At 46.2% G+C, this 19,812-nt stretch overlaps 4 protein-coding genes and 1 long non-coding RNA gene across 8 annotated transcripts; 2 read left to right on the top strand and 3 right to left on the bottom strand.

Annotated features, from left to right (window-relative positions):
- The first annotated feature begins 378 nt into the window (after positions 1–378).
- Positions 379–5,887, top strand: LOC129604487 (uncharacterized). Its single transcript, XR_008695405.1, has 2 exons — positions 379–3,658; positions 5,271–5,887. It is a non-coding gene; the product is annotated as an uncharacterized LOC129604487 (long non-coding RNA).
- Positions 5,673–10,125, bottom strand: LOC114861067 (inward rectifier potassium channel 2-like). Its single transcript, XM_029160056.3, has 2 exons — positions 9,980–10,125; positions 5,673–8,353 (listed from the first exon to the last, which is right to left on the bottom strand). The coding sequence occupies exon 2, from the start codon at positions 8,114–8,116 to the stop codon at positions 6,788–6,790; it is 1,329 nt and encodes a 442-aa protein (XP_029015889.1). The 5' UTR covers positions 8,117–8,353; positions 9,980–10,125; the 3' UTR covers positions 5,673–6,787.
- A 603-nt stretch (positions 10,126–10,728) lies between these two features.
- LOC114860957 (inward rectifier potassium channel 16-like) lies at positions 10,729–17,165 on the bottom strand. 4 transcript variants are annotated; one of them, XM_029159877.3, is made up of 4 exons: positions 16,674–16,810; positions 13,879–13,925; positions 13,629–13,795; positions 10,729–12,002 (listed from the first exon to the last, which is right to left on the bottom strand). In XM_029159877.3, exon 4 carries the CDS (start codon positions 11,986–11,988, stop codon positions 10,858–10,860), a length of 1,131 nt encoding a protein of 376 aa, XP_029015710.1. In that variant the 5' UTR covers positions 11,989–12,002; positions 13,629–13,795; positions 13,879–13,925; positions 16,674–16,810; the 3' UTR covers positions 10,729–10,857. The 4 variants fall into 4 exon arrangements, with proteins under 4 accessions (XP_029015710.1, XP_055366910.1, XP_055366908.1 ...); XM_055510935.1 differs by having other exon boundaries at positions 13,629–13,764; XM_055510933.1 differs by having other exon boundaries at positions 13,879–17,165.
- On the top strand, positions 15,360–17,666 carry LOC114860960 (5-hydroxytryptamine receptor 3A-like). Its single transcript, XM_029159880.3, has 9 exons — positions 15,360–15,494; positions 15,567–15,709; positions 15,807–15,851; positions 15,925–16,031; positions 16,115–16,284; positions 16,429–16,544; positions 16,686–16,896; positions 16,977–17,108; positions 17,207–17,666. The coding sequence occupies exons 1-9, from the start codon at positions 15,419–15,421 to the stop codon at positions 17,464–17,466; spliced, it is 1,260 nt and encodes a 419-aa protein (XP_029015713.1). The 5' UTR covers positions 15,360–15,418; the 3' UTR covers positions 17,467–17,666.
- Positions 17,667–17,854: 188 nt separating this feature from the next.
- zgc:112148 (uncharacterized protein LOC550424 homolog) lies at positions 17,855–19,701 on the bottom strand. The gene is made up of 7 exons (XM_029159879.2): positions 19,586–19,701; positions 19,349–19,416; positions 19,096–19,240; positions 18,935–19,024; positions 18,603–18,728; positions 18,395–18,523; positions 17,855–18,320 (listed from the first exon to the last, which is right to left on the bottom strand). The coding sequence occupies exons 1-7, from the start codon at positions 19,595–19,597 to the stop codon at positions 18,294–18,296; spliced, it is 597 nt and encodes a 198-aa protein (XP_029015712.1). The 5' UTR covers positions 19,598–19,701; the 3' UTR covers positions 17,855–18,293.
- Between the last annotated feature and the right edge of the window lie 111 nt (positions 19,702–19,812).

The raw sequence follows: 19,812 nt of genomic DNA, 5'->3' as shown, positions 1-19,812 counted from the left end.
AAACACCTCCAGGCAGCTGAATCTGCTGGTCAAATAACCAGTGATGACTTTCTGCTCCCGCTTCTTTGTGTGTGTGCGATAAGAGTCCGTCCGCTCGTTTTCAGCCAGCGCAGAAGAAAGAGTGGAAGAAAGTCCTCGTATCGGCGTGATTACATAAATGTGTTTACGTGTTTCCATCGATGACCTCCTGCATTACTGACAAGTATCTATTGATCTATCAGCTGTGTTGTGGTCGGCGGTGGGGTAAATGAGCAGCGAGCCTGCACAGGCTGCACACAATGAAGGCATGAGGCGGGTCCTAATGGTTCTGATGGTCCTAATGGTTCTGATGGTCCTAACGGCCCCTCGTTCCCCACTTCTCCAGCCTCCCACACCTGTAACAGTGGAAGTGGAGCTGATCCAGTGGAAGCAGACTGGTCCCCAGTGACAGCGAGTGAAGAGAGACGCTCCTCATCGCGGCCCTCGCTGCGAGTCTGCGCTTGTTAATGCGAAGCAGCCGGGACCAAAAAAAGAACCGGACCCCTGACACTTGGCCTCAGAAACCTCTGGTAGTCGTCTAAAGGCGATGTCAGATCACTTTGTCCCTCTGAGAGTGTTTTCATACAGTTTCAACACGTTGACATCATGCTGTCAGAAGGGCTGCCAGGTTGGATCAGCGACACGATGCTTCATCGCAGCAAAAGGAACGCGCGCGAGTGAGTCGGGTTATTTCCACTTCTACTTCCAGGCAGGTTGTCCTGCTTCTTACTGGTTTTACTGGAGCCCCACTTTATTAGCAATTACAAGTAATTGTCCCTTGTGCACAGGATGACGTATTGTTCCTGAAATAGACCCGGCGAAGCGTTTGAATAGCTGTGTCCAGATTATTTCCAAGTCTGCCAATATTTAAATGACAAATAATCCCAGGTTCTGGGAAAAGGATGATGTCGAATGTTTTGTCTCCCGTTTTTTAAACTAATCTTTCACGTTGGCAAGGCAGGAGCATCACACACACACACACACACACACACACACACACACACACACACACACGCACACACTCGCAGCAGCTCGGCCTGAGTCTGGCTTCAACTCATCTTCCATCTTCTCCTTTATTTCATTTCATGCCTCTACATCAGCTGCTTGACTTTTAATCGCCGTGTCCTCATGCAAATTGTGTGTTAAATAAGGAAAGTCCAGCGATCAGAGCACAGCGCCGCTGAGCACCTGAGCTCTCAGGTGTAACGCTGAGCCTCCTCGGCGACGGGGCTCGGCTCTCCTCTCTTGTTACCTGCTCCCGTCGCCGGACACGGAGATCTTGTCCTGTTTTCATTGTTCCACCACAGTCGAGGTGGCTTCAGTTACGCGTGTGCTTCGCCTACATCACATTAATTAGACCGCTGCGGAGAACCGCTCATGCGTGTGTCGTCTGATCTCGACTGCACTTGTTAAATTGCCGTCTGCATTGATTTCAGCAGCGCTTTCTCCAGTCACGTGTGGTCTTCTGCACAGTTTGTGCTGCATTGTTTTTTCTTACGGCAGACCTGCTTAAACCGAGCATAAGCCACCTCTGTAATCTCAGGACGGGAGAAAATTGTGTTGTGACGTAAGGAATAATCTCCTTGTTAGGAGAGATTGCATTCTGAGTGGAAAGAAGAAATGACTTGATATTTTTAGAGCGAAGTAGCTGTTTGCTTATTAGCAGCACATGTGTCAAGTTTCAAAATAAAAGTCTCTGTTTAGGTGTTTTTAAGACTATTCATGCGGCACAGGAAGCGATTTCCTGGTCATCTTAGACCTCATCTGAGCATTTTGGGTTCAGGTGGCTTGAGATCCCAGGGACCCTCAGCATCAGCATCAGCATCAGCATCAGCATCCCTGCAGCCGAGCGTCAGAAGCATCACAGCAGCGGCGGCGAACGGTCCGAAGCCGCCGTAATCGCGGCTAGAAAAGATGATTTCGACCATCTGCTTTGTCTGGAGGGGATTTGATTGGCTTGCTGCAGCACAGAGGAGTGGATGAGGATGATTACGCCACGCTGGTGTCCCGTTCCACTGGGTGCCAGGCTCAATGTCACCACTGATTGGATCCTCTAATCTCGTTCCGTGTGAATTAAATTTGAGGAGAGGAGGAGGATGATCCCATTCGCTTTGCCTTCTGCCCCCGTTCTGTGCGTGCGTTGCTGCCCTCCACTTCCTTCGCCCCCTGTGATTAACGGGTGCACGACGACACGACTGTTATTGACATCACTCAATGCACCGGTGAAGCACATTGTAAATTCACCTCAAACACTCCGGTTGAAGACGATGCTTTATTGTGGATGTTACAGTTTGTTCTGCAGAATGACTCTTGATGCCGAGTGGCATTGGAAACGGTGGACAGATTCTCCCAGATGCCTGATCCTCCGGGACTTTAGCTACAGTAGATTGATGGGACTGTGAGAGGCTAATTTACAGTCCCATGTTAAAAGTTTGGCCTAAATAAGAGCAATAAGAGCAACAAAAAAAATTATATATACATATATCATATCTATATCTATATATTATATCCTAGAATAAATAAATGCCAGGAATAAAAGCTGTTCTCATCATAACCTGTATTGTATTTTATTTCTATTTATTGTATTTTGTTTTTTACAGTAGGTGTGAATGCTGCTTCGCTCAGAGGCGTCAGGCATTTGGTGGAACGAGCCCCATTCACAAAAAAAGAGGACGTGAATGACTCCATCCAGCGTCCACGTGTCTAGACGCCGAGTGTGCTGTTATTCTCCTTCGCAGGCACAGAAACAACAGTGCGTTTGCGTCCCTCCAACAGCTGGAGCGACGCGCGAAAGTGTTGAGTTACGATCAAAAATAATGAACCACCATTATGCTGGGCGGCGTTCGCCAGCTTGGCCGCTCTCCACGGTCATAAATAAGCCTTCTGGGATCCGCAGTGGCAGTCGGTGTATAAAGTGGTCTTCGGTGTATAAACATAGTGGCTGACTGGCAAGACCAGTTTGGTGGTAACCTTTATCAGCGGAGGCCTGGACGCAGTTCAACGGTATCGGTGTCTCCTCAGCTGTGCACAAACAAGCCGCTCTCAAATACCCCCTGTCCTCAGTTGTCCGTCTTTGAAATCACTCGTGATTCTGACACTCTTTTTTTTGTTTACTTGACGAAACAGTAAAAAAAAAGAGCAATTGGTCACTGGATGGTTGCGTTTTCTGCTGAAAGACGGTGGTTTAGCGACGGCATCCATTCGAGGATTCGAGGGGCGAGGAAGTGGAACGCCTTCTTCCAGGCGGAGGTGCCGCTGGTCGAGAGCCAGCTGTGGGAATAAAGCGGGTATCAACTGAGTTTCCTGGCTCTGGGTGGGCTTGTCAAGGACAGAGGGGCCACAGGCAGAAGGATCAACGTCAGCAGAGCCGTCGCAACAACTGCAGACGCGCATGTGTCAATAAAAAAAGTGCAAGCTGCTATGTGCTGGAGGCATTTCCTGCCGCCCGGGAGAGCGGACGCGCCCACGCCGAATAGACGCACGTTGTCTTTCAGCGGCTGGCGATGGAAAGAGCCTGAATCCCGTCCAACATATTGTACCTGCCTCCCCCGGGGGTCATGGGACGCTCGGCTGTCAAGTGCAGCGTCGGAACGGGTGTGAGCAGGTGCGCGGGGAGAAGCGTGACCTCGTGTCAATAAAGGTAAATACGTTCAGAAGCGAGGCTCAAAGACGCTTATTCTCCACCTGACACATTGACCTGGTCGCAATGACGAGATGTGAGAGTTAAAATGAACGGAAGCTACAGCAACTAAAAGAAGGAGAGGGGCCTCGGTGTTGTGATGGGGGGGGGGATTCTCCGTCGCTAGCCAGGAATCCCCTCCACCAACAGAAACAGTGGGGCCCAAGCGTGCGTCAGCTGTCGGCATCAGACGTGAGTCCTCCTCAAAGTGATCAGATTCATGTCTAAGCTAAGCTAATAGGACATTTTAACAATAATATGAGAATGTGAAGAAGAGAAACGCACAATATATTTCTGCACTACTTGGGCAACATGATCGCTCCCCCTGTGAGTTACAGATGACAGACGAGCGTCAGCATTTTGACCCCCCCCCCTCCTTCATGCCACTGGACGTTGATCATCAGTCACTGCCATCGTGACTGGGACTTGTTTTGGCTTCTGTGCGCTAGGAGAAATTAGCTGTCTGCATATTCTGCACTTGTAGGTTTCTTTCAGTTACTGCCTTTCATAAATGTTCCTTAATATTTCTCCTCCTCGATATTTTTGGAAAAGGCCTACGTTTCCTCCTGACCAATAAATATTCCCGTGACTTTAACACTCTCTAAAATGATCCGCTCATATGACGGTCGCTGAGTTAAGGCAGAGGTGTTAGAAGGGATAAAGAGGAAAATGGCTTCACGTCCACTAATCGTATGTTTATGTTCACACTCTGGTCTGTGCGATGGATTGTGTCAACTTTCCTGCCAATGGGTGTCCTGCAATGACCCTTCACCTCTCATAAATCAAGGGAAACAGCGTGGGCGGTTCATGTTTACGTTGGTCTAATGTGAAGGTCAAGCCTCCTGATGAGCTAGCGGACGGGGAATTGGTCCGAGAGGCGTCATTATCAGCATCGACGGCGTCCTCTGGCTGGCGCTGCCTGTCAATTTCTCTCAAACAGCCCGGGCAGCACCAAGCGAACGGGCTGCGCTCCTGCTTTGCTCCGTGTCACGGGGTGGGTTGTGATATTAGAGTAAAGAAGACCCGTTTCCCCCAAGGACGGTTGTGATAAACCCTGCGATGGGAGAGATGTGGCTGTGAATGAGCAGACGGCGCCTCATCAGCTTCTCAGCCTCAGACCTAATGAGAATTAGTGACAAAACTTCCTTTGCAAACGGTAGAAGAGCCGGTTCCGATTTTCACCCCAACCCGGAGCTTTCTGGCCGTTTCATTGGTTAATGTGGAAAAAGCCCAGCGGCGGCACCGGCTTCCTATGTAGAACCAAATCAAACCGGCTCGCTGCATCCCTGCGGATGTGTCTGATCAATAGAGCCCCTCAACTATGTCTCATGCTGACGGAGCGCAGCTGTGAATGGAAAATAACTAAATTTGCTGACAAATGTGTCAAAATTTAGACGCTGGTTCGTGTGTCACAATAATTTTTTGTGCATATTGCTTCATTTTTTTGTAGATTATAAACAGATTATAATCACATATATAATTCATATGAGACATCTTGAGGTCTAATTTGATTGGAAGGTTGTATTAGAACATTAACATCCTCCTCTGAGCAGAATACACTTATTTTCCACAGTTTACTGGAAGAAATGGGGAAAAACGGGACGAAGCATTCTTTCCATTGCTGTCACTGGAAACGACTTCCAGCGGAGCTGACTGATATAGCATGAGGGTCTCGGAGGGTTTTCCACAGCGCTGGAGTGCGTCAGTTTGGTGAATTATAGTAAATGATGGCGTGAGCTCTGACGGCCAGCCGTGTGGAATTTGGGCCACAGTTCCAAATTAGACGCGCAGCATGTGTGTCCGCGGCTAAAACCGTCGGCCGGCTCCAGATGTCACACATTCTGGGTCGAAATGCAAAATATGCTGGGAGCGTTTCAACTCTGCACGGCTCACGGCGGGTCAAAGGTCACGCACGTCAGCGGGTTGTTTACAATCAACGCTTCGACTCCGTAATGATTTTCATAGATTTTATTAAAAAAAAAAAACAAAAAAAACAACAACTGCCATATCAACATACAGTAACTGCATTACAATTTACAAAATATAAAAAAATCTGTACAGTGTCTGGTTTGTGCCGGGGCGTGGGAGGACTCTGGTAGAAAAATAAAGAACTAAGACAGGAGAACTGTGTGAAGTGTTTAAATAGACTTCCTTCCTTTGACGTTAGAGACATTAAAAAAAAAAGAAAAACACATCAAAGCTCAATCTTATGTAAGACTGAAGTCAAGTGTAATACCTGCGTTCTGGATTAGTGATTGTTGCTGAACTATAACTTAGCGTTCCCAGTGTGTAATAAGACAAAGCAAGGGCACATTCAGAAATGATACGATTACCTAAGACGTGCCCAGATCCTTCATGCCGCGCTGACGGCAACAGGCCACTACATCACAGTCATCTCAGAGCCCGACGGTGGGATGAGGAGGGCGTTAGCTGCAGTCCACTGGCATATACTGTATGTACACGACGTTGTGGTGGGAGGACGTAATGGTGGGGGGGGGGGGCTGAAGCTGTGGGAAACACACTGAGAGGGTCGTGCTCGTCCACGTCTGAGATCTCCTCCTTCAGATCTTCAGAACGGACTCTGCGAGGGATGAAGGGAACGCGTCGGCGCCTCCGGGTCGTGTGACTTAGCAGCACTTTTTAACATTCGGAACCTCTGGCTCAGGGCGCAGCTCTCGGCCGCTGCCGCTGAGCTGTATTGCACAACCTCGGAGTGATCCTCCTCCCAGTGACTGAGACCTTTAAGACCCACGTTGCTGTACTGGAGGCAGGGTTGATGGGAGCCTAGTGCAAAGTCCAAACATCTTCCATGGGAACATGGAACCACACGAGCAGCAACACTATGCAAACATGCTAAGAGTCCAGCTCATTAGCAATTAGCTTTTTTGTGCAGCCTAAATCTAAATACTTCAGGTTCTTATATTTAGTCAGTTACTGTGCATAGAATCTGACTGCACAGTGTTTAGGTGAAGGCATCTACCTCGTTTCATCCCAGCATCTTCGCGCGACCTCAGTTTCTTTCACTGTATTCAGCATGTGTGGATTTCCTCCTGCATAGCGAAGTTCCAGCAAACGTTACTTGCCCTGCGCTCATATCTCTGATTCGGCCGTCAGGGGTCTCGAGTCCAAAGGCAAAGTGTCCAGCTTGCACTCAGAGTCTGACGCCGCGTCGGCGCTTGTGTCTTTAAGTGCGCCGACCTCCACCCCGTTGATTTGCTTGCTCTCCTCGCTCTCAAACTCCTCCTCCTCCTCCTCCTCCATTTCCACCTTTTCCAAAGCCACCTCGTTCTCGTAGCAAAAGGAGTTCCTGGAGCTGGAGGCGCTGGACTTCCTGTCGGCGAGCTCCCGGGCGCTGCAGTGGGGCGTGCTGGGCACCTCGTACGTGTTGTCGAAGCGGGAGTAGTCCACCTTGTAGTAGTTCTTCTCCTCGAAGAGCACCGGCTCGAAGCGGTGGCCCCAGAGGATCTCGCTGGCCACGTACGAGCTCCGGCACTGGGTGGTCATGGCCGTGGCCTCCACCATGCCCTCCAGGATGACCACGATCTCAAACTCCGACGTCTCCAACTCCTGTTTGCTCATGTCATAGAACGGGCTGCCGTCGTCGATCTCGTGCACGATGGTAATCGGAGACACCAGGAAGATCCTGTCGATGCCGCTGTCGAAGCCCACGTCAATGTCCACCTGATCCAGAGGGATGAACTCCCCCTCCACGGTGGTGCGGGACTTGAGGAGCTGGGCCCTGACGTGAGCCTCCACCAGGTGACTCTTCCTCAGGTTTCCCACGCGCCACATCAGGCAGAGTTTCCCATCCCTCATAGCCACCGTAGCGTAGTGGCTGAACACCAGGGTCTCGTTGCGCTTCTTGGGTTTCGCCATTTTGGCCATGACGGCGCCGATGATGAAGGCGTCAATGATGCACCCCACGATGCTTTGGAAGACCACCATGAAGACGGCGATGGGGCAGTCCTCGGTCACGTAGCGATAGCCGTAGCCAATGGTGGTCTGGGTCTCCACCGAGAACAGGAAGGCGGCGGTGAAGCTGTCCACGTTCGAAACGCATATCTGAGACTCGTTCTCTAAGTCCCCGTAGCAGAGGGCCACCACCCAGAAGACGAGGCCGAAAAACAGCCACGACAGCAGGAAGGACAGGCAGAATATGACCAGCATCCAGCGCCAGCGGATGTCCACGCAGGTGGTGAAGATGTCGGCCAGGTACCGCTGCCCCTTCTCGCTCATGTTGATGAACTGCACGTTGCAGTGGCCGTCCTTGCTGACGAAGCGGCTCTGCGGCTGCCGCTCGCCGTGCGGCTTGTTGACGTTGCCGTTGCCGTAGCCGTTGGGGACGGCGATGGCGGCCAGCTTCATGCCGTCCTCCTCCGAGGACACGATGCTGTAGCGGTGGCTCCGCACGCTCCCCATCGCTTCCGCCTGGGAGGGCTGAGCCGGGTCTGCTTTGGAAAACAGTCTAAGTTTTTGGTAGAAGCGTTGGAGAAACAGGTTTGAATGATCCCGGGGACACGTTTATGCCAAAAAAAAGAGGGTGTGGACACCAGGACTGGTTCCTGCAGGGATCAGGGGAGACTGGGGCTGTGCACCAGTGTTGAGGGCTGGTCACTCCTCCCCGACAGCTGCGTTGGACCTCATCAGTGGAGGGGACTGTGGAAATGACAGACAGAGAGAAGAAGACATTTAAAGTAAATAGCAGGAACCAGAGCCAAGATCAGCGTGTGTGGACGGACGGATGCATGGATGAACGTTTACCCCGCTTAATATAAGCATTAATTAGCTACTCGCTAGGATTCGGAGGAATGACACTGTCCAAACAGCAGCTCTGTCCAGTCGTGTCTCTTTATAGACGTCTGTGGGAATGTGCACGGAGTTATGACGTATTCTACCCAACGCCCGCTCACTAATTATGGCATTGCATGTCAGTGCAATGCAACGTGCATATAAAAGTAATTCACAGCTACTGATAAGTCCACCAGGCCATGTAATAGGATTAAATGAACCTTGCAGCTTTTCAGAGAGGATGGGGGACTTTCTCTGAAAGCGGCAGTAACCTTGCATCATATGTAATAGAGCAACAAGGACAGCTAAATTAGAGAAGCTATCGACTCGGTGTGTGTGGCCTGAAAGGTCCATTAAAATCCAACACCACAGGCTACGAAAGGCCGCGTTCAGCCAGACATGCGCTGCTAGTGCCAAAACAAGTCCCCACCTCCACTCTGGAACCCGGAAAGGCCTGGAATCACTAAACAAGCAGACCAATTAAAGGCTTTTATTTTGAAACGCTGACCTGAGAGCTCCTCTTTCTCAGGCTGCCTTTATAAACAACTTTAACACTTCACTAACACGTCGTAAGTCATTTTATCCCATTCCCCAAATGCTGCCTGTTCTAAATGCGGTCAAGTGCTATGTGGCAGAAGATGCGCAGGACGTGGTCCTAAATCCCCCTGCGTGCTTTGATTGTGACGAATGATGTCACTGCTGGCTCGACCTGTCACACACTCTCTTCCCTGTCAGAAGAGTCTTCATGGGGTTCAGTGATTTTCTATATGTATTTTTAAAATGCAACATTCACCACTTCTAACTTATTTGTATTAAAAAGTTTCAATAAATGATGTTTTTAAAAGGGGCATCATACAGTTACCTATAACCAGCCATTTGCCCCCTTTTGTTCAACACAACAAAATACCAAAGTTCTTATTTGTGGTGTTTATGCTATGATGAAGCAGCAGCTTCTTGGGCTCCTTCCTAGTCACAGTTTCTCCACATCACATCACCTAAGTGCTGCAGGTTGCCGCACTTTTCCAGACACTCAACAACCTGTGACTCTGTGTTTCACACGTGTTTTCGGTTGGGCCCAGCAGCCGAAGCGGATGGAAACTGGTTACATAAAGCTGCTCTATTTGTTATTACACAAATCAATAACTACGACAAAGATAGTATAGCTTCTCGTACAGGCCTCCGTCTATTGGTTTATGACAGTGTATGAACTGAAGTACATTTGCAAAATGTCTTTTGGGATTGTTGATGTATACTTAAACTTTATTAGTTTACAGAAGTATCACATAATTCAACTCATGCAAATCAAGGACGGGGTAAAAACATTCTGCAGCCTCCAAAGGCCGTATTATTATTATTATTATTATTATTATTATTATTATTAATAATAATAATAATAATACACTTTGACCTTGTTGCACAACTTATTGCAAACTATAGTTTCACAATCTTAAACTCGTCACTCGTGAATCAGACATAAATGCTTGTTTTACCTACCTGTTGGTCCGTGCAGCGCAGTTATTTGCGTGTCATTACTCCCATGTGCGCCACATACGCCCGCGCACCTCTCTCCGGCTGCTCATTAGTCGCTCCACCTCAACCTTGCTCGTCTGTTGTTGTTATTTGTGCCATAACCCTCTCCGGCAAACACCGAAGAAGATGTTTGTCATTGCAGTGACAGACTTTAAAAATACGCGTGCCTGTCTCCGCCCCCGCGGCAGAGCCGACCAATAGGAAGCCGCAGCGCTCGTCAGCCCGTTCGAGCCCAGGTGGAGGTTTTATATTATCTGTCGGGAATCAAAGTCACCTTTTCTCAAAGTGACGCGCGCGCTTGACGTTGGCCCAAGAAAAATGAGTCGCTCTGAGTACTATTATTTAAATAAACGTCTCAATAAACGAATTAATGCTTTTCAAATTTTCGAGATAATTAAAATAATACATTTACTGTAATTAGAGTTTATATGTTAAAACTGTTCCTTTCTGCCTGATATTCGCGTCCGGTTGCAGGGCTGCAAAGTTACTAAGCAAACTGACTTAGGTCCTGGACAGTGTAATTCATGAGTGACGTGTGCTGTTGGGTTCGCTGGTGTAGACCTAGTTTGTGGACACTGATTGTGATCAGTGGACACAAGGTGGCGATGTAAAGCTGCAGAGAAAGTAGAAGCAGTGGCGACACATGATGCTGTTGATGATGTGATGGTGCTGTTGTGTCCAAAAGTACTCATTCAAAAAAACAGGGACTTTATTAAAGTTTTATTATAGTTTTTAATTCAATCATATCTGTGATAGATTAATTCATAGCATTACACTACAGTGTCACATATAAATATATTTACAGTTTACACCAATAATTGATGCGTATTTAATGGTTTGAGCTACAGATACGTGTGCTGCATCGCCTCTGGGGTGATGTCAATGTCCACCTGATGGGATCGGCCCTTCCTCCGCACAGATGGAGCGACCGCGCCGCCCGCCGGACGTCTCCACCTGTCGCGCTCCTCGGCGCTGAGCAGAGGCACCGGGACCCACGTGGTCTCGTTGAACAGCGCGTAGTCCGCCTCGTAGTGCCCCTCGCCCAGTCTCACCATGTCGCGAAAGCGCTGACCCCAGCGGACGTCCGCCGCCGTGTAGGAGGCGCGCGTCTGGTGCAGCGTCCCCGTGGAGTCGCCGCTGTAGGTGAAGGACACCACCAGCTCCACGTCGGCGCCCAGCGGCCTGTCGGGGGTCATGCCGTAGAGGGGGCTGCCGGGCGCCAGCTTGTGGATCACGGCGACCGGCGTGGCCAGGACGAGGTCCTGGTTGTGGATTTTCAGGTCCTGATACGACACCACGATGGAGCCACGCGGCTGCTTCACGTAGCGGACCACCTGGGCGCTGGCGACGCCCTCTAAGACGTGGTTGCCTCTGAAGTCCCCGAGGCGCCACGACAGGCACAGGACCCCGTCGCGCAGGTTGACCACCGCGCACTTGCTGAAGCCGACCGTCTGAGCCCGCTTTCGAGCCGACGCCATTTTAGCAGCAACGACGCCAATGACGACGGTGTCTAAGGCGCAGCTGAACAGGTCTTGAGCCGTCACCAGAATGATGGCCCCCATGCAGTTCTCGGTGGTGGTCCTGTACCCGTAGCCTATGGTGGACTGGGTCTCCACGGAGAACATGAAGGCCCCGGTGAAGCCGCGGACGTTGGCCACGCAGCGGCTCTCGTCCAGTTTGTCGGCGTCGCCGTTCACATACGCGATGAGCCAGTACCACAGGCCGAAGAAGAGCCACGTGAGAACGTAGGACAGGGAGAAGATGAGCAGCATCACCCTCCAGCGGATCTCCACCAGCGTGGTGAAGATGTCCATCAGGTACGGGACCCAGTCTCCGGGCGCCTTCTGGAAAACCACGGGAAAGCGGCCGTCCTCCTGCATGTAGCGCAGCCGCCTGCCTTCATCCCCACTGGGCCGAGCCCGCGTGTGGATCGTGGGCCAGTTTCTGTCAGCAGCACCCAGCTCTGTGCTCATTTTGACCAGGAAACCTGTAGAAGACAGGAGGAAAGTGATACAATGCACATATGTTTGTTTAAGCCTGAGCGAGCAGCCGAGGTCACTGTGTCCCTTGGGCTGTCCCCAGCGAAGGGTCCAACAGCTCTGGGGTGTGAAAAATGTACTTGAAGAGCACGAGTTTCTTACTGGTTAATTATTATGTTCCTAATGTGGAGGCTGCGTCCACTCAGTATAAATCACCATCACAATTAAACACTCTAGAACTGAATGAGGGCTTTGGAAGGATCCAGACTTTTGGCCTTTCAACACAAATGGAATTCAGTTTTCTCACATGTGCTTTATTAAGCATGAGACTTCACACAAGTATGAGAAGATCAGAGTCCAGCAGGTCTGATCGATGCATGTATTGATCCAAGCTCTGGATCAGATACACAAGTTTAGTTCCACTCCGTCTGTAGTTTGGAGTTTTAGCAAAGTGAAATTCACAAGTGCGTTCTGCAGGGCCTCCCACGCGACGTCTTGGTTAATTAAACACACACTGACCCTTAGTGCCATGCAGTTATTAAGCTATTTTTGTCCTTATGAAGGTAAATAATTATCCGCTAACAGCTTTCATATCTGAAGGGCTATCTCAAACGTCAAACATTAACCACACGCCTTGTTTCAGAAGCTCGTAGAATCAACTGATGCAGCGCGTTTTGTGTTCTGGACTTATCTAATCTGAGTCTGATGAAAGACACCTTATCAGTTGTAAGTTTCTGTGCAGCAGGTGGAGTAAAAATAGCCTGGGATTAATGTTTTCCTAAGCTAATTCATGCCTGTTTTTGATTGACTTAACATTTAAAATCTGAGAATTAAGAGTAAACAAATGTCACTTTGGACTTTTACACAAGAAGAGTTGTTAATGACAGAGGGAGCTTTGTCTTTTACTGTATGTGTTTCATCGATACCTACTGCACAGCTTTACCTACACACAACGACTAGCAATTACTAAACACACCACGCACAGCCTGACGTTCAGTTTCTTAGCCTCTTCATCACAGCAGCCTCTACCTCCTGAGCCAAAGCATTTCATTTTCCTTATACTTCAGTGCAGAAATACAAGAGTACAGTGAGAGCACAAAGAATATTGATGCTTCTAATACTTGTAATGTTATGTGAGAGCACACAAGACCAGTAATGTGGTTAAAATCCAGGTATTAATTTGTGGATACCAACTTTTACGTATGTGTTTATTGTCTCTTGTAACTTAATTGATTGATTTTAGCCACAAATATATACACTATTATACAAATACAGGTTTTTATCCTAATAGCTTATTAATTGAATAATTTAAAAATATATTGTTTATAATTTATATTATTTATGGTTATAATATTCTGCAGAATTACTTTAATTACTCAATACTCTCTAACATTCCTTATTCTCGTAAAACTAAAATATCTAAACAGTACAGGAAGAACCTGGAATAAAAACAGAGAAATTGAAACTAGATTTCAAGAATATTTATATACTGTATATGTTTGTAATAGACACAATAGACAAAACAATTAAATTAAACATGTTAAATGTCTGCTTCACTATTCTTGGTGAATTTGTGATGTAGCCCTTGATTGAAGCTGCAGAGAAGTGCATGCAGTATAAAAGATTGAACTTACGTCAGAGTAGAAGTCAGAGGCAGGTGTTGGTGAACATCAGTTGTGCGAGGCATAAGATAATGCGTCGCTCCAGATGAAGTGCCTTGTGGGTTCTTCAGCTGCTGGTGGAAGCAGGTGCAGACCTTTGGGGGCTGGTCTGATCCCAAACAAGTCCATTTTTTTCTCACCTAAACAAAACCACTTCCCTCTAAAATGTTATTGGACAACACGGAATATTTAAGACGTTCCGCAGCACAGAAAACGTCCTCACCTTCTTGACGTTGCCCCGTTCATTGCCGCCTTTCATAAGATCATGAACTGCAGGATGGAAAATGTTTGATTAATAAATAACTTAAATAGCAGCACAAAGATTTTCTTTGTGTCAGCTTCCCGGAAGAGCACATTAACTTTCAAAACACTTCATTGCAATCATAAAAGCAATTAAAAGTATTACAGAGATGTATGCAAATGATTTAGAAGAACAATTTACCATGTTTGTTATTCAACAAGACACGTGAAGACAAAGATAAGAGACATTCCTGGGAGAAATAAATGTAACCTTTTATAAGGTCATCATTTAGTCATTTACAGGCAGCAATAAGCAGCCGTATAAGTAACACCGGCAGAGAAATTATTATTGGTTGTTCTATCACATGAACAATAAACTAGACGTGTGATTTTCATGATAAGACATTAAAATGGTCACGTAACAAATGGGCAACCAGCCAATTGTCAGTGAATGCCTGAGGTTGAGTCAGTAAGGACATTCTGCCTCTTTAGTTTAAGAGGTGAAGAGTTAAAGGTTTCTGCCACTGTGGTGCCTTGAACTGAGGTCAATGCACAGATAAGTCACACAGACAAGTGTGACAAGTACGACTTTGGGAAGATTCCAGTCCAGCGTTACTGCTGAAATTGCCTAATGTGCCAAATCCAGAGGAAATCCAACTATCATATGTGGTAGTAGGTAGTGAGTGGAATTTTCCTCCAGCCGTCCCTGAGACATTCCAAATAGGACGGACATAAGGTCACAGCGGCCTTGACCTTTGCTGGTACAAACTCAAATCAACTTTGAACCCAGGTGGGACCTGAGTGGAAACACTCAGTGGGTCAATCATGGATGACAGGAAGGGAAACAGTCAAGATAACACACATTTCCTTACGGTCAAGACTTAAACTCTTCAAACACTGAATGGATTTGTGCACAAAAATATGACGTGTCATCAAAAACAAGTGTCATTCCTACATTAACAATATGTCTGTTATCCTTTGTGGTTTGCTTAATAAAGGGCTAATTACATATTATACACAACAACCACCTCCACCTTATTCAAAAAGATGGAGATTTTCTTACACCCAATTTTTAATTCATATTATATAACGACCGTGTGAGTGAAACTATTCATGGAGTTGACAAAAACAACAAACCAAACAAAATGTTAAATTCACTATCCAGCTGTTAAAACAGCGCTTGTATTGACCATTCTTTGAAGAGACCATTGTGCTGCGTTCGTGACTGGGTTTACTCTCCCAGGTAAACATTATTGATATGACGCCCAGTCACACGAGAGTCGCTGTCCCATTGTGATGCAGAGCAGCACAGCCAGCTACAGCCGCTAAACAAACAGGTACACTCAGCGTTTTATTACATGCATAGAATGTCTCACGCGTTGCCTCTTTATGCGCATCCCAGCCCAGGGTCTATTTAAGTGGCCTGTCAGGTTGAAGCATAAAGAGGGGCAGAAAGAGATGGATGCTGCTGTCAGTCAACGTGCAGTCACACGTGAAGTCTGACGGCCTGACTTGCTGCAGCGATGCTTCTGGAACTATTGAGATTCCCTGCCCTCGGCCCGGGCACGGCTGTCTTCATACTCAACGTGTTAGCAGGAGGTGAGTCCACCAGAACCATGATTAATATATATGTAACTGACTGATCAGCTGTTTATTCATCTCCAATTATAGGTGGAAGCTGTGATGACAGCTGCAGAAGTCGCCGGTGTCTGGCTGAAAAGCTGATAAACTACAACCTCACGTCTCAGCCGCAGAATGAGAACTGCACCCAGCCTGTGTACGTGCCCTATTTGGAGTATCAGACCGTGTCCGTTGTAAGTCCTGCCATGCACAACGCCTTCATCTTGTGTCTCATAACATACAGTAGTTGTTTAATTACCTAGATTAATTGTGTGGTTTGTTTTTTTGCAGGACACTAAGAGTCTCCGCCTGAATACCCGCCTGCAGGCCACACTCGTAAGCTAAAAGACACTTTTGATGGTTAAAGGTTTCATCCAATGTTGATATGTAATGTTAAATCACACCACAGATATGGACAGACCTGGATCTGAGATGGAACACGTCTGTTTATAATTACACCATGGTGGTGCTGCCCGTGGATAGTGTCTGGACGCCAAAGCTCCACATAACAAACGCGTGCGTATAGAAGCCTCCACGTCGCAGCACAGTTTCAATGCTCCAGGTTCAAACCTGTTCCGTGCTGTTCGTTGCCCGCGCAGACTAGACACCACCTTCGAGGACACGTCGTCTGACCTGCTGCTCTACAGCAACGGCACCATGATACACACGGTGGTCATTAATGCGGACGTGAACTGTGAAGTCAACATGTTCAACTACCCGTTCGCCGCTGATTCGTGCCCTGTTGCGATCCAGACGTGGAGCGTTGACGGTGAGCTCTGCCGATCACTCACAAACAAACATTAAATTCAGTTTGCATTGCTTGTATCACATTCTGATTAGTCTTCTTCAATGATGAGATGCTAAATCATACTAAAATCATTGCTTATGGCTGACACGATGTTATTTCATGCAGGGTGCGGTACACAGTTGACAATTGGTAAACTGGACATTAGTGATGGTTCACATGGAGATTGGGAAACAGAGACAGCAAGCTTGCTACAAGTTTCAGAAGATCGCAACTACATCATGGTAAGTTTCTGAACAGGCCTTTTTTTTATAATTAGCATAGGAAATCATTCACCTAAAGCAATGTATTATTAGATAATAATATTAAATAAATGAAAACTTAATGAATAATAAATAATAAGTTCTACCTACTATGTTCCCCAGGTGATGCTGAAAATGAAGCCCTCCAACCCCTTCATCACGTTAATGCTGCCCAGTATTCTGATCATCCTGGCTGACATGATCAGCTTCGCTCTGCCGCTGGAAGGCGGCGAGCGCAACGGCTTCAAGGTCACTCTGGTGCTCAGCTTCACCATGTTCCTCAGCATCCTCAACGACCAGCTGCCTGGAGACAGCCAGTGCAGCCCCGTCATCAGTGAGTGACCTTTTGTTTAACACGGAACAAAATTGTGACTTAATAAAAGGGTGTCAGCTGTTTAATGGTCTGCACTGCAGGGGGCCACTTCTGTGTGTGTCTGGTCCTGTTGGTGGTGAGCATGCTGGAGTCCCTGGTGATGACACGGGTGGCTAACGATGGCAGTGTCTTCTTCTTCTTAAGGAAAAATAGAAACAAGTATGAAGATACAGGTGAGGAAATCTCATTCATTGAGACAATTGTAAGTTCATTTTGAAAGTGAAATAAACGAAAATGACCTCTGATTGATGGTTTGTTCTTTCCCTGTTAGGTAATATTAATGTCATTCAGCTGAAAGACTCAGAAGAGGACGCTCAAATGCTCAGAAAAGTGGTGAACTTCCTGGAAGCTTTAAGTGCAAAGGAGGTGAAAAGTGCCAAATATGAGAGGTTAGCCCACAACATAGACACTGTCTTTTTCTGGTTCTATTCCATTTGTGGCACTGTGTACTTCTGTGCCATGATGTACATTATGGTCAGACATATTTGTAATATTGACCATTTTATATTCTGGTTTGATTACTATGATTAACTGAACAAGATTTGCATGTTGCATTCAGGTTCTTAATTCTTGATAAAGACTGTAGATAAATATTTAATGGTAAGACAAAGGGCATTTGTGCCATGTGTTTAACCTCACCTTCATAATACTGTCATTTATTGAGTTTTGCTGATGTGTACTTACTAATTTCTTGCATAATGTGTAATATTTAATTAAATGGATTAAAAAAGCAAACGTTAATGGAAACATGTTGGGCACAGAATATAAACACTGGCCCCCTGTTGCCATCTAGTGAGTAATTCATCCACTTCAGCTGGAATGAAGTCTACGTTACTGTATTAGAAGCATCAACAACTTCACATGGCTCATAAACAGAAACTGCCAAAAACATTGACAAATAATATTTAACAACACAACATTTGCAGTGAACAATACTTTATTGTCCTACTTTTAGTAAAAGGCTGATTTTAGTATAAAATCACACTTAAGTAGCCCACATTACAAAATATTTCAAACTTCATGAAAACAAATTGTTTTCCCTAAATTCCATTTTCACAGCTGAATATTTAATTAGATGCTGTATTAAAAATATTTTTTTTTCACCTTACAAGTATCAAATAAACTTTCATTTCGCAATTACCTTGAAGCAGTAAAACTGCTGCGTCTGACTGGGCTCTATTAAAGCAAGTAAATGAAGTTTAACCCCCTGAAACAAAAAAATTCCATAAAGATAGAAGACTGTTATCTTGAGTTTATAAATCCAGTGGACTCAACCACAACCCACCACCAGTGAACACCAGCCACCGTATAACAGGAACAGAATATCTCAATCAAATAGATCCTCATTGTCTTCAATTTCAAGATCCCTCTGTTGTCTTCAGGGCCTTTGGTGGAAACAGAAATATTACCACATCATGTTGAGACACAAACACAATTATGGCATAACAATTGTTATTACCTGTTTTAAAATGTGAACACCAATGTAGCTCTTTGCCATGTGTCTCAAACTGGACTTTCCACCCACTTTGCATCTGACATAGCCGTACAAATTGGCCCATTGTAAAACCAGCCCCATTATTACCACGACCTGTGGGGTTGAAACAACAAAAGGGAATCAGACAAAGCAGCTATTCAGTTCGACATAAAGATTTTGGAACTCAACTTACCAGCCATGTAATCTTAAATGAGACAATAGTGCTGAAAACAAAGATGACCCAGAAGATTGGGCATAGGATAAGTCCAAGCCAGAAAATCTGAGACTCAGCGCTGGAAGTGGTGCTTGGGTTGTTTGTCTGTGAATAAAGCGAACAGGGTTTCATTTCATTCCATTAATAAAAGAATTAAACACTAAAGGGTTAGTGCTTGGACACTTTGTGTTGGATCATATTATCTATGTACAGTGGTCTCCAGTTTAGACATAATGGCATATAACAAAACTTTTTGTTTTTTTCTACTAATGATGTGTTATGAATAAAGCTCAATTGCAAATGCCTTTTACCTTCCTTGATTCAAACACCCAGTGGCTCTTTCCATCCTCATCCACTTGGTTCCACCAGCGAAGGCCCACTAACAGTCGACCAGATACATTCTATAACACAGCGTATCAATCAATAAATTAATTAATTTTATAAATGTGCATAGTTGTCCTGTCCAGCTCACCTTGACTGTCCAGAAGTCACATGACAGCAGAAGGATGATGGTGACCATACAAACAATGAAACGGGAGCTGATGATGTCACTCAGTAAGTAGACCACGATCGCACTTGTTCGAAAGAAGAGATGGAAGAATGATGCCACGGGATGTCTGGAACACAGACGTTCGTCGTATTCGGTTTGAAACCACAGTTGGTAAGAAAACAGGACAATTGGTAAGGTTAGTAATACCTACGACCACAAAAGCTGCAGGTCTCACCTGATTCGAGACTTTCTTTGTTTGGCATTTTCTTCTTCGTCGCCGAAAAGTAGAGCCTCTTGGGAGTCCTGAAGGCATAATATAACAAAGATATTAGCAGGCAAAGCTACAGCTAATGTACCAATTAATGTACAACTTTCCTCTCATGCCTAAAATATATTTTAAAAAGCGTCTCGCCACTTTCAGCAACTACTCTTTTCTAAATAATCACAGAATTATACGTTTAGGGCTGATTACCTGTCGCAACATTCTGATTTGGACGCTCCGGGATGTACTTCCTGGTGACGTGGTAGTAAACAAAGCGGTGTGTTAAGGACCCCCCCGAAGGTGGCTCTAAAAATGCCTGAACTAAAGTATATTCCGCCTACAAGCGAAATTTCGTTATCGATTGTTTAATGTGATAACTACAAATATATAACAATAACAATAATAATAATAATAATAATAATAATAATAATAATAAT

The sequence above is a fragment of the Betta splendens genome, chromosome 8 (assembly GCF_900634795.4).
Source record: "Betta splendens chromosome 8, fBetSpl5.4, whole genome shotgun sequence".
In the NCBI taxonomy this organism is placed as follows: Eukaryota; Metazoa; Chordata; class Actinopteri; order Anabantiformes; family Osphronemidae; genus Betta; species Betta splendens.
This window is presented reverse-complemented; position numbering and strand designations above follow the sequence as displayed.